Source organism: Rana temporaria, chromosome 1 (assembly GCF_905171775.1).
Source record: "Rana temporaria chromosome 1, aRanTem1.1, whole genome shotgun sequence".
Lineage (NCBI taxonomy): Eukaryota > Metazoa > Chordata > Amphibia > Anura > Ranidae > Rana > Rana temporaria.
Window position 1 is genome coordinate 580,286,668 of NC_053489.1, and position 14,331 is coordinate 580,300,998.

Genomic DNA, 14,331 nt, shown 5'->3' on the forward strand with positions numbered 1-14,331 from the left:
GCCGCCATAACTTACAGGAGCAAGTGCTGTATTCACAAAGCACTTGCTCCGTAAGTCACGGCGGCGTAGCGTAAATGGGGCCGGCATAAGGGCGCGTAATTCAAATGTGGAAGGGGGGGCGTGTTTTATGTAAATGTATGATGACCTGACGTCCATACTTAACATTGGCTGCGCCTCCTAATAGCAGGAACAACCTTACGCCGAAAAAGCCTAACGTAAACGACGTAAATACATTGCGACGGGCGTACGTACGTTTGTGAATCGGCGTATCTAGGTAATTGGCATATTCTACGCCGACAACAACGGAAGCGCCCCTAGCGGCCAGCGGCAGAATGCACCCTAAGATACGACGGCGTAAGAGACTTATGCCAGTCGTATCTTAGGCAAATGTCGGCGTATCTAGCTTTCAGAATACAGAAAGTAGATACGCCGGCGCAGATTTGAATTTACGCGGCGTATCTATGGATACACCGGCATAAATTCTATCTGAATCTACCCCAATATTAGCACCACACAAACTCAGAGTCCAGAGAAATACTATAAGTATATTAGTCTCTAATCTTGTTTTTACAAGATGTTACATCCAGTGCATTTTGGGGATTTCATAAGCCCCCCTTCATTAGTACTATGGAAACTATATGGTAATGGTTTGCAGGACTCTTTTAGAAATTAAAGGGTTCTGAAACAAATGACCTGTTATTTATGTTGTCTTTCAGCAGTCATGCAAAAAGCTATTTGCATGACTGCTCAAGCACAACCTAATTTCCAGGTCACTGTAACTAGTGTTATCTCAGGTAAGCACTAATAAACGTGGTTCTCTGCACCCTACATCAATTGGCGTGATGCTCACATTGTTTTTTTTTACTATATGTTTGCCTTGTATTTTGTCCACCTTGTCAGAAATGTAAGTAAGGTAAAAATAAAATACAGAAATTAAATGATAGGCAGGCAGTGCTGTTGGCTGGGCAGTCTAAAGCAATCATTATCAACCTGGGTTCTGTGGAACTTTAGGGTTTCTGCAGAAGTTGCTAAGGAGTTCCATCAGCAGTGGGCGATTGACATAGTTTTAGGAGCATTGGGCCAGATTCACAGTGGAGATACCACGGCGTATCTGCTGATATGCCGTCGTATCTCTGTTTCTATCTATGCGACTGATTCATAGAATCAGTTACGCATAGATAGCCAGAAGATCTGACAGGTGTAATTGTTTTACACTGTCGGATCTTAGGATGCAATACCGCAGCCGCCGCTGGGGGGAGTTTGCGTCGTAAACCAGCGTCGGGTATGCTAATTAGGAGTTACGGCGATTCACGATGGATTTTCGCGTTCGCTACGTCGCCGCTAGTCTAGTTTACCGTCGCAAAGTTAGTCGTCGTTTTAGGTGCCCTAACTTTAGTCAGCAAGCGTATTGCTGTCTAAAGTATGTCCGTCGTTCCCGCGTCGAAATTTAAAAATCAACGTCGTTTGCGTAAGCCGTCCGGGAATACGGAATTACGCTACGCGCGTCGCCGTTCGAAAAAATGATGTCACGGCGCGCAATGCACAACGGGAGTTCGGAAACGGAGCATGCGTGGTAGGTCCGGCGCGGGAGCGCACCTAATTTAAATGGTACACGCCCATTTAAATTGGCCCGGAGGCCGCCAGCGTAGGTTTTCATCGCAAGTGCTTGGTGAATTAGGCACTTGCGATGAAAAATTGCGGCGGTGTAACGTATCCAAGATACGTTACGCCGCCGCTCTTCTATGTGAATCTGGCCCATTGTTCTTATGCTTATGATCTACTGTTGGGACAATAAAAATAAAAAATAAATGAGCTTAAACAATCTCTGAGTCTCTGAGTATATCACTATGGGGGTTATTTACTAAAGGTAAATCCACTTTGCACTACAAGTGCAAACTGCAAGAGCAAAGTGCACTTGAAATTGCATTGAAAGTGCACTTGGAAGTGCAGTCACTGTAGATCCGAGGGGGACATGCAAGGAAAATACAAAACAGCATTTTAGCGTGCACATGATTGGATGATAAAATCAGCAGAGCTTCCCCTCATTTCAGATCTTCCCCTCATTTCAGATCTACCCCTCAGATTTACAGCAACTGCACTTCCAAGTGCAATTTCCAAGTGCAGTTTGTATTTATAGTGCAAAATGGATTTGCCTTTCGTAAATAAACCCCATTGTATATCATAAGCATGGACATTTTTAAGTGGGGGATTTGAAAGGGATTGGAATGGATATGGAAGGATTTGATAAGCTAGAAATAAGGAAGAAAGGATGGGGTGTCAGGACAGAGAAACATACCTATACTTGAAGTTACCCAGAAGTAAATGGTAAAAATTACTGGGAAAGCCAGAGAAATCCAAGTAGTGAGGAGGCCAAGAAGCACTGACAGAAAAAAGCAAGTCTGAAAAAAGCAAGTGGAGCAATAGTGATCGAGTGTCGGTGACAATGGGCTGGGCTTAGGAATGTAACAGAAGAGATGCGAGCAGCAATGGAGAATGGGATTTAATGATGGTTTTATTTTCCAGATAATTGGCAATCCATCCCCCTCATCTCTGTTCAAGCACATAGTACCCATGATGCGTTCTGAGAGTATGGAAATTACAGAATCTCTAGTTCTGGGCCTTGGCAGGACCAACCCTGGAGCTTTTAGGTAAGTTGCCTATTTATTGTTTGAGAAATTGTCACATAAGTAATGTTATAATAACTAACTTTTCGTACTCAGAGTTAATGTTCCTAACACAGATAAAGCATATCTGTAGTGATTTACTTAAACAGAACCAGGGGTCAAGTCCTGGGGAAAAAAGTGTGGGAACTCCCACCCAAGATCCACTCCCCCACCAAAAAAAATAAAAAAATGATACGCTCATATGCAAAATTACTAAACCTCAAGTACTTTCTAAATCCCGCGATAACTCGCGGCAGACCTCCGCAATGTCTTCTGGGAACAATGACAAAAGCTCCCAGGAGACATTGCGGCATCGAGGAAGTGACGGAATACCCGCACACTACCCGATGAATCCATATACAGGAAGGGGCCAGTAACATAAAGGATTACTAAGGTTCGCCTGCCCCTGACAGTGACTCGAGCTGGGCATCGCCGCTTAGTGAAGGATTGGCTCGGGTGGCTCTATTCCTGCAAAGGGAACTGGATTCCTTCTGTGAAAAAAGTGCAGGAACTCCGTTCCCACGCGTTCCCGCAGGACTTGAGCCCTGAACAGAACCTCTTTTATTCTGTGGATTGAAGTGTTTAACATCTGATTTCAGCCTTACGCGGAAAAGTAGGAGCTTAAATATGAAAACTGGATAAAGAGAACATGAAGCATTGTTCTACATCATTCAGTAAAGTTCATTTTCCCACTAAATGTTAAAAGTGAAGGTAAAAGCAAGACGGATATCTCTTCTATCTGCCTTTGCTTCAGCATTTTAATAAACAAGTTCTATCCTCAGGCTAGTTAGAACGGTTGTGGATACTGTTGGTTCTAAAGTGTATTGCAGAAGCACAGCATTAATAATATTATTCCTAAAGTGTATTACAGAAGCACAGCATTAAACCACCTTAACCTTTTACCATATTCAAGGCAAATATAAACTTCAGAGTTTTATTTCCTCTTGTTGTCCTTCGAGTTCTGCTCTAGGATTATCAGAGCTCCTGCTAAAGTTTATCCCTGTATGTCAGCCTTTCTCAACCGGGGTGCCGTCTGAGCTACTCTGGGGCATAATTCTAACAAGCATACTAACAAAGGCAGGTGGATGAAGTGGCTTTATCCAAGCCTGCCTTTTTTTACAGATTGCTACAAGTTGGAGCCCCAGCCCTGTGCTGGGCCACCCGCTCGAATCCTACCTACAGATGACATCATTGGTTGCTAAGGAGCACATGGGGCACTCACACAGCATCTTTCGTTTTTCACTCATGCATCCCCCCCTCCCCCAAACAAAAATTTAAAGCCAGCAGCTACAGATGCTGTAGCTGTTGACTTTTTATTAAAAGGACACCTGCCTGTCCAGGGGTCCTGCCCTATGCTCACCGGGGCTGGTAATTTTTCAGTTCTTCGCCAGTCTTTGGGTCCCCGGCACTGGCATGCTTAAATTGGGAAGCCGGCTGTGGTTTTTTACTGCTTTACACCAGCTTCCCACTGCGGTCGCACTTTGTGAATGGTCCCGCAGCCTCCTGGGACTTGGGACATGTTGTGTGTAGCTGTGCTGTTTGAGACTTTGTACACAGCCTGGCTCAGGGCGTGCCCACACGTGTACCCCTATAGCAAACGGTGGGTGGGGGGACAAAAGAGGAGGAAGGAGACCGCTATGTGCAATATTTGCACAGAGCAGGTAAGTATAACATGTTTATTATTTTAATTTAAAAAAAAATTGCGTTTACAACCACTTTAATTGTCTGTCGACAAAAAAAGGCTCAAGTAAAGTACTGTGCAACAGTTTTGAGCAGGTGTGAAAATTAAAGCGGGAGTTCACCCGAAATTGTTTTTTTAAGATTAGATTGATGGTCATTATGTCAAGGGGAATCGGGTAGTTTTTTTAAAATCCAAGCAGTGCTTACCGTTTTAGAGAGCGATCTTCTCCGCCGCTTCCGGGTATGGTCTTCGGGACTGGGCATGCCTACTTGATTGACAGACTTCCGACAGGTTCCTGACGGTCGCATACATCGCGTCACGAGTAGCCGAAAGAAGCCGAACGTCGGTACGGCGCCTGCGCATCGACGTTCGGCTACTTTCGGAAAATCGTGACGCAATGTATGCGACCGTCGGAAGCCTGTCAATCAAGTAGGAACGCCCAGTCCCGCAGCCCATACCCGGAAGCGGCAGAGAAGATGCATCTCTAAAACGGTAAGTATTGCTTCGATTTAAAAAAAACTACCCGATTCCCCTTGACAAAATGAGCATCAATCTAATCTTAAAAATGAACTTTTCGGGTGAACCTCCACTTTAAGAATGCTGTTATAAATAGAAGTGTTAATAGTTTATATGTATCTGTTAAAATGTAAATCAAATGAACAGAAGAGAAATACAAAGCAATATGTGGTGTGACAACCCTAATGTGTCATAGTTGAGTTGCTTAGTCTTGTTTCCACATGCTATGCAGGAAAACATAGGAACTTGGGTGCAGAAAAATTGGCAGCAGGTGCTCTGGGCTGATGAGTCGAAATTTAAAATATTTGGCTGTAGCAGGAGGCAATTTGTTTCCCAAAGGTCTGGAGGGCATTACAATGAGTGTCTGCAGGCAACAATGAAGCATGGTGGATGTCCCTTGGGAGTTTGGGGCTGCATTTCTGCAGATGGAATTGGAGATTCGGTCAGGATCAATGGTGTCCTCAGTGCTGAGAAATACAGGCAGATAGTAATCCATCATATGCCATACCATCAGGGATCTGTGTGATTGGGCTAAATTGTATTTTGCAGCAGGACAATGATCCCAAACATGCACCCAATGTCATTAAGAACTATCTTCAGCGTAAAGGACAGGGAGACCTGCAAGTAATGGTTTGGTCCCCACAGAGCCCTAATCTCAATATCGTGTCTTTCTGGAATTACATGAAGAGACAGAAGGATTTAAGGCAGCCTACATCCACAGAAGATCCGCAGTTGGTTCTTCAAGATGTTTAGAACAACCTACCTGCCAAGGTCCTTCAAAAAACTGTGTGCAAGTGTACCTAGGAGAATTAATGCTGTTTTGAAGGCGGTGGTCACACCAAAATTTTATTTGTTTGGATTTCTCTTCTGTTCATTTAATTTCCATTTTGTTAATTCATAAAAATAAACTATTAACACTTCTATTTTTAAAAGCATTCTTAAGTCTCATACACACGATCGGACTTCCATCGAACAAATGCTTGGAAATTTTGTCCGAAGGGTGTTGGCCGTGAACTTGTTCTGCATACAGACGGCAGACCTTTTTCAGCCAACATAACACAAAACTACGTTGTTTTTCAGCCCTTTACCACCACCCTTTGGGCAACTTCTGCTAATGTTGTCTGATGGTTAGCATTGGTTTGGGGCATGTGTGTTTGTACTTTGGATTTTAGTCCGACAGACTTGTGTACACACGATCGGATAATCCGACGGAACACATTTGTTGTCGGACAATTTGAGAGCATGCACAGCCAACATTTGTTGTCAGAAATTCCGACAACAGTTGTCCGTTGGCATATACACACAGTCGGATTATCCGACAAAACACGTCCATCACACAGTTGTTTTCGGAATATCCGATTGTGTGTACGGGCCTTTAATTTACAGCATTTTGTCCTGCCTAAAACTTTTGCACAATGCTGTATATGTATTAAATGTAAGTGAGGTGTATGCCATTCCAGTGATGGAAAGGTTAAGGTAAGAAATTGTAATGTAAGCACAGGCAGATGTCTTGCAACCTGTCATTCCCAGCAAGACATCTGCCTGTGTGTTGGGCAGGTTTGCTAGATACAGTAGGCTATATTTTACGTAGCCCAGCGTAATTTTCTGCGGGCGTAACGTATCTCAGATACGTTACGCCGCTGTAACTTAGGGCGCAAGTTCCGTATTCATAAAGAACTTGCGCCCTAAGTTACGGCGGCGTAGCGTATGTGGTCCGGCGTAAGCCCGCCCTAATTCAAATGTGGCTGATGTGGGCGTGTTTTATATAAATTAATTGTGACCCCACGTACTTGAAGTTTTTTACGTTCGTGAAAGAATCCCAGTGCGCATGCTCGAAATTATGCCGCAAATCGTCAATGCTTTAGACGTGACCGTAACTTACGTACAGCCCTATTCGCGAACGACTTGCGCAAACGACGTAAAATTTTCAAAATTCGACGCTGGAACGACGTCCATACTTAACATAGGATGCGCCTCATATAGCAGGGGTAACTTTACGCCCGAAAAAGCCTAACGTAAACGACGTAAAAAAATGCACCGGGCAGACGTACGTTTCTGAATCGGCGTATCTACCTAATTAGCATATTCCTAGCGTAAATCGACGGAAGCGCCACCTAGCGACTGGCGTGAGAGACTTGCGCCAGTCGGATCTTAGCCTAATTTTGGCGTATCTTGCTTTCTGAATACAGAAAGAAGATACGCCGGCGCAGCTTTGAATTTACGCGGCGTATCAATAGATACGCCGACGTAAATTCTTTCTGAATCTAGCCCAGTGTGTTTATATATCTCCTTTCTTTTTAATGAAATTATTTACCTTAACTCCCTTTTGTAACTGTTGCAATTATTTCCCTACTGTTACTGTACAATGTTATAAAGAGTATTACACTGGGTTTGTTGCCGACTTGATCAGTATGATTATCATTTGTCCTCCCTCAATCCTGTGAAGTGCACGTCCCATGTAAAAGATGTAGCTCATTAATGACCGAGATGCAGATTGCCAAAAAGCACTGGCGCGTTTTGTCACGTTGGTGTAATTGCAACCCACGCCTGTAAATATTATGTAAACACCGTAATGTTTCCTGTCTGAACAGCTGTTTAAACTACAGGTGCCTTACACTGTTATCTGTTATTTGTATCCAGGGAATTAATAGAGGAGTTGCACCCCATAATTAAGGAAGCACTTGATAGAAGACCAGAGGTAATTATATTATATGTCAGCACTGCATTGTTTATATTACATGCTCAGCTTCCAGCTCTTGCTGCAAATTGTAATACAGGAAATTCAAGGTCTTTTTTGCTCTACCTGTTGATGTATCCAGACCTCTCTTGAACCTCTTGATAATTAAAAGATCCAAGTCCTGTATGGTGAAAAATAGGGTTGTCCCGATACCACTTTTTTAGGACCGAGTACAAGTGCCGATACCGAATACCGATACTTTTTTTAAATGTCCCCCACATATGCAGCCATGTCCCCCACATATGCAGCCATGTCCCCCACATATGCAGCCATGTCCCCCCACATTTGCAGCCATGTCCCCCCACATTTGCAGCCATGTCCCCCCACATTTGCAGCCATGTCCCCCCACATTTGCAGCCATGTCCCCCCACATTTGCAGCCATGTCCCCCCACATTTGCAGCCATGTCCCCCCACATTTGCAGCCATGTCCCCCCACATTTGCAGCCATGTCCCCCCACATTTGCAGCCATGTCCCCCCACATTTGCAGCCATGTCCCCCCACATTTGCAGCCATGTCCCCCCACATTTGCAGCCATGTCCCCCCACATTTGCAGCCATGTCCCCCCACATTTGCAGCCATGTCCCCCCACATTTGCAGCCATGTCCCCCCACATTTGCAGCCATGTCCCCCCACATTTGCAGCCATGTCCCCCCACATTTGCAGCCATGTCCCCCCACATTTGCAGCCATGTCCCCCCACATTTGCAGCCATGCCCCCCCACATTTGCAGCCATGTCCCCCCACATTTGCAGCCATGTCCCCCCACATATGCAGCCATGTCTCCCCATACCTAGATGCCACCGCCTAGTTAATCAGCGTGCGGGGAACATTACAGCTTTCATTTGAATAGCTGTGTGTACCCCGCCGCGTATAGACACTCCCCCTTGCTCAGGATTGGACGGGTGATCTGCACTTTGATAGACAGATCACCCGTCCAATCCCGAGCAAGGGGGAGTGTCTATACGCGGCGGGGAACACACAGCTATTCAAATGAAAGCTGTAATGTTCCCCGCACGCTGATTAAATAGGGGGCGTTGCGGTATGCGGCGGCGGGGATCTGGCATCGGGCATCGGGGGCATTTGCGGGAGTACAAGTACTCCCGCAAATGCTCAGTATCGGTACCGATACCGATACCAATACTGGTATCGGGACAACACTAGTGAAAAACATGGCTCTTTAAGTCTTTATGCTTTTCATTTACCTAAGTGTCCGTTCTGTTCCACTGCTTGTTTGTCCTTCCATTTAGCGGACTGCCTTCATAATGAGGGTTTATCAGCTAAAATATCTGACTAGATCATTGTTATTTAAAAAAAAAAAAAGCAGTAAAGGGGAATTGCAATTACATGTGCTGTATGCAGTGTTTATAGCATTAGAGTTGCTTGTTCTAGAGCAGGGGTTGTCCAACCCGCGGGCCACATGCGGCCTAAAAGGGTTATGCATGCCGCCCAACACAAAATTTGTTAACTTGTGGCTAAGAATGTTCACATCTGGAGGGATTCCAGGGATGCCGTGTTTGGCATAGCATCTGCGGCAGTAGCCAGCACAGACAAGCAGGTGCTGGCTTTTTATTTGATAAGTTGTATTATTTTGCAGTTTGTGTTATCTGTATTTGTTAGCCCAAAGGCTATGTTCTGTACCTATACAAATAATCTTCAATAAAAAGAAATGTAAAAAAAATACTATAGGCAACATTTTTTTTTTTTTTCCATTTTGGATAGAGCGAGGGTGGATTATAACCCCTGTCAAAATTTCTGCAAACTAAGGGAATTCCTAGGGGACCCCCAGGCCATCAGAACTAACATCCCCATTGGAAGATTTCCCCTCTATTACTTTTCAGGGCACAACCAAAAATTTGGGATTTTCTTTTACTTTCAATGATAAGGACAAATAGAGAGGGTGAATCTCCTTAATGGGGGCCACAGACAGCAATAAATACCCGAAAGGGGTTCTTATCCATCTCCACTCAATCCAAAAAAAATAATGGCTTTTAGTTATACTTTTAACGTGCAGCTAGGTAGGAACATTGCAAGTGGCCACAGCCTTTGGTAAGAGGGAACACCTAGATTATATACAGCTCTTTAGTGTGTAGCTGCAGTTACTTAGGGTTTAAATAACCCCCCCACGCCAAAATCCCACACTTTTCTGTCCATATTACTCCTAGATTTTCATGCTTGGTTTGTTAGGAGACTAACCTTGCATGCATAGTAGAACACCCCATTAATTTATATGAAGACAGGACTTCTTTAAATCCAAACTCTAGCCAAAAACTAGTTTTGTTATAGAGTTTAAGAGGAACTATTACCTTTTTGATTTTAATCCTCTCTTCATAACCTGGGGAAATATCTAACTAACTTCCCTGTCCGTCTGACAAAAGGGACAGAATTTAAAGGAGCAGTTGTCATCAGGACAGAAAGAAACACCATTGCTAATAATCTGACAGAAGTTTTTAACTCTTTCCTCTTTAAGCCTAGGTTCACACTGACCGCGCACGATTAGCTGAACTCACACGATTTCTTTATCGTTACATCACGGGACACAGAGCGGCATTCATTACTATATGGGTTATATGGAGTACCTTCAGGTGTAGACACTGGCAATCTTCAAACAGGAAATGCCCCTCCCTATATAACCCCCTCCCATAGGAGGAGTACCTCAGTTTTTACGCCAGTGTCTTAGGTGTTAGTCATGGTTTAGCTTGCCTCCGCATCCTTGGGATTAGGTGAGCTACCGGTTCTGTCCAAAAAGGCCTGCGCGCTAAAGTGGTCAGTAACCGGACCCCAAACCCTTGGGGTATAGCCCATAATGCTTTCTTTTTAAGAGAGCTGGACCCTGGGCCCAGAACTTAGAAAACCTTTGGGGCGCCTAATGTTTTCTGTTTGCCAGGGTGCTGTATGGGCCCAGGACAGTGGATCCTTCATGGAAGAAGAAGGTTCCCAGGGCCTGAAGGTCTAGACATCCCCACGGAGATGGGGGAAGATTGGACCTCTTGCTTGGCAAAGTCCTGCGGCATGGAGCAGGTAAGTAAGGGGAAAAACCTGCGGAGCTTGGCTCTTAGCAAGTTTTTTCTGGGAGGTCACAGGGGACATGCCTAAGGTTATGCATTGCATCTGGCAAACCAGTCACATATCATGAAGATAGGATGGCTCTATATGTTATATTTCCCCATAAAAAGTGACCTCCCTGGTAGTGTTGGAAAAGCTGTGAGTGGGGCCTTTTATGTACAAGTGTATGTGTGTGTCAGAGAGCTATGCTTACCTGCAAGCCTCCAGGCGATGCTCTATCCAGTCCTCTCCCTCATGCCTGCAAGGCAGGCAAAACGCTGACCTCCTCGTGTGTTCCAGGCCTGCGGCTGCAGGAACAGAGAGGCCCTTCCTCCCAACCCCCCCCCCCGTCGGCGGGCGCGCGCGCGGTGCGCGTGCACGTGTTATAGACGCATTTGGCGCCGTTTTAGCTGGGGGGGAAGGGCGGGTCAGTGGTTTAAAGGAAGGGGCGGCCCTTCCTTAGATGCCACAGCTCATTCATTTCTCTGGCTTAAGGGAGGAAGGACTGGAGTGAAGCACGGGGCGCTGAGGACACACAGTGGCCAGAAAGAATACTACAGTCTTCAGAAGATTGTGGTTTAGCCTAGGAATAGGCTGGTTTTCTTTTCCATCTCATAGTCTTTTCTTTGGCAATACTACTCAGGGGGATAGAATGTTTTTTCTTGCCTAGATTGAAAAAAAAAAAAAAAAAAAAAGAAGAAAAGTTTTTCTTTGAAAAAAAAAAAAAAAAAAGTGTCATCTAGGGTAGAGGAAACATTTTTTATTCCCCAAACAGGTGTTTGGGCATTTAACTATTATAAGTCCCAGGTACCAATAAGTAGCAGGTGTTCCTCGGTATTGTACCATGGCATCAAGATCAGAGGGTACAAAAGGTGGGGATTCCCCCGCAGAATCTGAGGTCTCGGATAGAGCTATGCCGCTGCTTTCCCCACAGGGAGCCTTTGGGCCATCGGGGTCTGGGGCTAGAGCTGACGCGAGTCAACCCAACCCTAAGGTGGTCACGGAGGAGGTGTTACTCGCCTCTTTAAATGAGATGCGGAGAAGCATGGGAGAAATGATAGCCGCAGCCATGCGGGGTAGTAAGCGGAATAGATCTCCGTCACCCGTGCGCGGACCCTCGGAAGAGGAGGTCCTTTCCTCTGGGGAATTGGACCTCTTGGACAGAGACCAAGTAGGTTCAGGGATCGAAGATCCGGATACAGAGGAGTCTGGGGCAGTCTCCCTGAGGGAGAGCTGGTGGATTCAGGGCTTGACGGACTTGGTCCATAAGGCATTCAACCTGCCTGTACCAGATCTCCAGGTATCGACGGTTTCAGCTTTGGGCTCACTGAGGGCGCCTCAAAGCAGTGCTGTGTTTCCGATCCATCCTCTATTGGAGGAAGTCTTATTCCAAGAGTGGAACAAACCAGACAAGGTTTTCTTTCCACCTAAGAAATTTTCTGTCTTATATCCTATGGAAGAAAAGTTTTCCAAGAGATGGGCTTCTCCTGCAGTAGACGCAGCCATCTCATGTGTTAACAAATCGTTAACATGTCCTGTAGAAAACGTACAGGTTTTCAAAGATCCAGTTGATAGACGCTTGGAAGCCCTACTTAAGAACTCCTTCACTTCTGCAGGGGCAGTAGTACAGCCAGCCGTGGCTGCGATGGGAGTCGCTCAAGCTTTATCGGATCAATTTAAGCAAATGCTTGAACTTATTCCTGCCGAGCAGGCAGAAGAATTTTCGGATGTCCCTAAGGCCATATGTTTTACGGTAGACGCAATCAAGGATTCTATCCAACAAGCGTCACGTTTATCATTATCCCTTATCCATATGAGAAGACTCTTATGGTTAAAAAGCTGGGAGGCTGAGCCCCCATGCAAGAAGCTCCTGGCAGGGTTTCCCTTCCATGGAGGACGGCTCTTCGGAGAGGACTTAGATAAATACATTCAGACCATTTCAAGCGGCAAGAGTACTCTCTTGCCAACTAAGAAGAGGGTTCAGGGACCTGCGTTTAAACGACAGTCCTCCCCTGGGCAGGGGCCCTCTAATGCCAAGCAGTATCGACGGCCTCCTGCAAGAACAAACTTCGGCTTCAACAGCAGATCACAAGGACAGGCTGTTAGGGGCAAGAGGCAGTGGTTTCGCAAGCCAGCAAAACCAGCCCCCAAGTCTACCTCATGAAGGGGCGCCCCCACCCACGAAGGTGGGGGGAAGGCTGCGACTCTTTTCGGAGATTTGGGAAGCCAGCATTCCCGACGAGTGGGTACGGTCTTCCGTGGCCACAGGCTACAAGCTAGAATTCCTAAGGTTTCCTCCTCCTCATTTCCAGGAGTCGAGGATTCCAAACGATCTGGAGAAAGGAGCCGCATTAAGGTCGGCTCTAGATCGTCTACTTTCCCAGGAAGTAATAGTAGAGGTACCAGTCCTGGAACAGGGGCTGGGTTTCTACTCCAACCTATTCATCATCCTAAAGCCCAATGGAGATGTCAGGCCAATTTTGGACCTAAAGATGGTAAATGCATACTTAAAAGTCCGCTCATTTCGGATGGAATCCGTGCGGTCAGCAGCTGCCACACTCCAAAAAGACGACTTCATGGCGTCCATAGACATAAAGGATGCCTACCTTCATGTTCCAATTTATCAGCCACATCAAAGATATCTACGCTTTATGGTGGCTTTGCGTCATTTCCAATTCGTGGCGCTTCCCTTCGGGTTGGCTACGGCCCCCCGGGTGTTCACGAAGGTCCTAGCTCCAATCCTAGCCAAACTAAGGATCCAAGGGGTCACGATCCTAGCATACCTGGACGACCTCCTAGTCATAGACCACTCGTCTCCCGGCTTGGAACGAGCAGTGGCCCTCACGGTCCAATACCTCGAGAGGTTCGGCTGGGTCCTAAATCGAGAAAAGTCAGCATTCCAGCCCACAAGGCAGTTGGAATATCTCGGCATGAGATTAGACACGGAACAACAAGGGGTGTTCCTACCTCTGAGGAAGGTCAAAGCCATCAAGGAATTAATCCTACTGGTTCTAAGCAAGAAAGAACCGACTATTCGCCTATGTATGAGATTACTAGGCAAGATGGTGGCTACTTTCGAGGCGGTGCCATACGCCCAGAGCCACACTCGCATCCTGCAGGCAGCCATCCTGTCAGCATGGAGCAGAAGGCCACAGGCCTTGGATATCCCGTTGCCTCTCTCATCAAGAGTCCGGCAAAGTCTGTGTTGGTGGTTAGACCCTCAGAATCTACTGAAGGGAAAATCTTTCAGCCCAGTGGCTTGGAAGATAGTGACCACAGACGCCAGCCTGACGGGCTGGGGAGCGATTGTGGATGGTTCCACTCGCCAAGGTATTTGGGCAAAGCCAGAGAAGCTTTTACCCATCAACATCTTGGAGCTCAGAGCTGTTCGACTAGCCCTCAGGGCTTGGACGTCGAAATTGCAGGGGCTCCCGGTGAGAATTCAATCAGACAATGCCACGGCAGTGGCATACATAAATCACCAAGGGGGGACCAGGAGTCAGGCCGCTCAGAGAGAGGTGAGCTTGATTCTCCTATGGGCAGAGGCTCATGTGCCCTGCATATCGGCAATATTCATTCCCGGAGTGGACAACTTTCAGGCGGACTTCTTAAGCCGCCAGACTCTATGGCCGGGGGAATGGTCTCTGCATCCACAAGTCTTTCAAGCACTCTGCCAAAGATGGGGAGTGCC

General features: G+C 46.2%; 1 protein-coding gene across 10 annotated transcripts in view; it reads left to right on the top strand.

Moving 5' to 3' along the window:
* Positions 1-14,331, top strand: part of FRYL (FRY like transcription coactivator) — a 505,173-nt gene that overhangs the window by 398,528 nt on the left and 92,314 nt on the right. For all 10 annotated transcript variants that reach the window (XM_040334951.1, XM_040334921.1, XM_040334924.1 and 7 more), the window contains 2 exons: positions 2,524-2,648; positions 7,501-7,558. In XM_040334951.1, the coding sequence (XP_040190885.1) occupies positions 2,524-2,648; positions 7,501-7,558 (183 nt within the window). The remainder of the gene's footprint in view (positions 1-2,523; positions 2,649-7,500; positions 7,559-14,331) is intronic.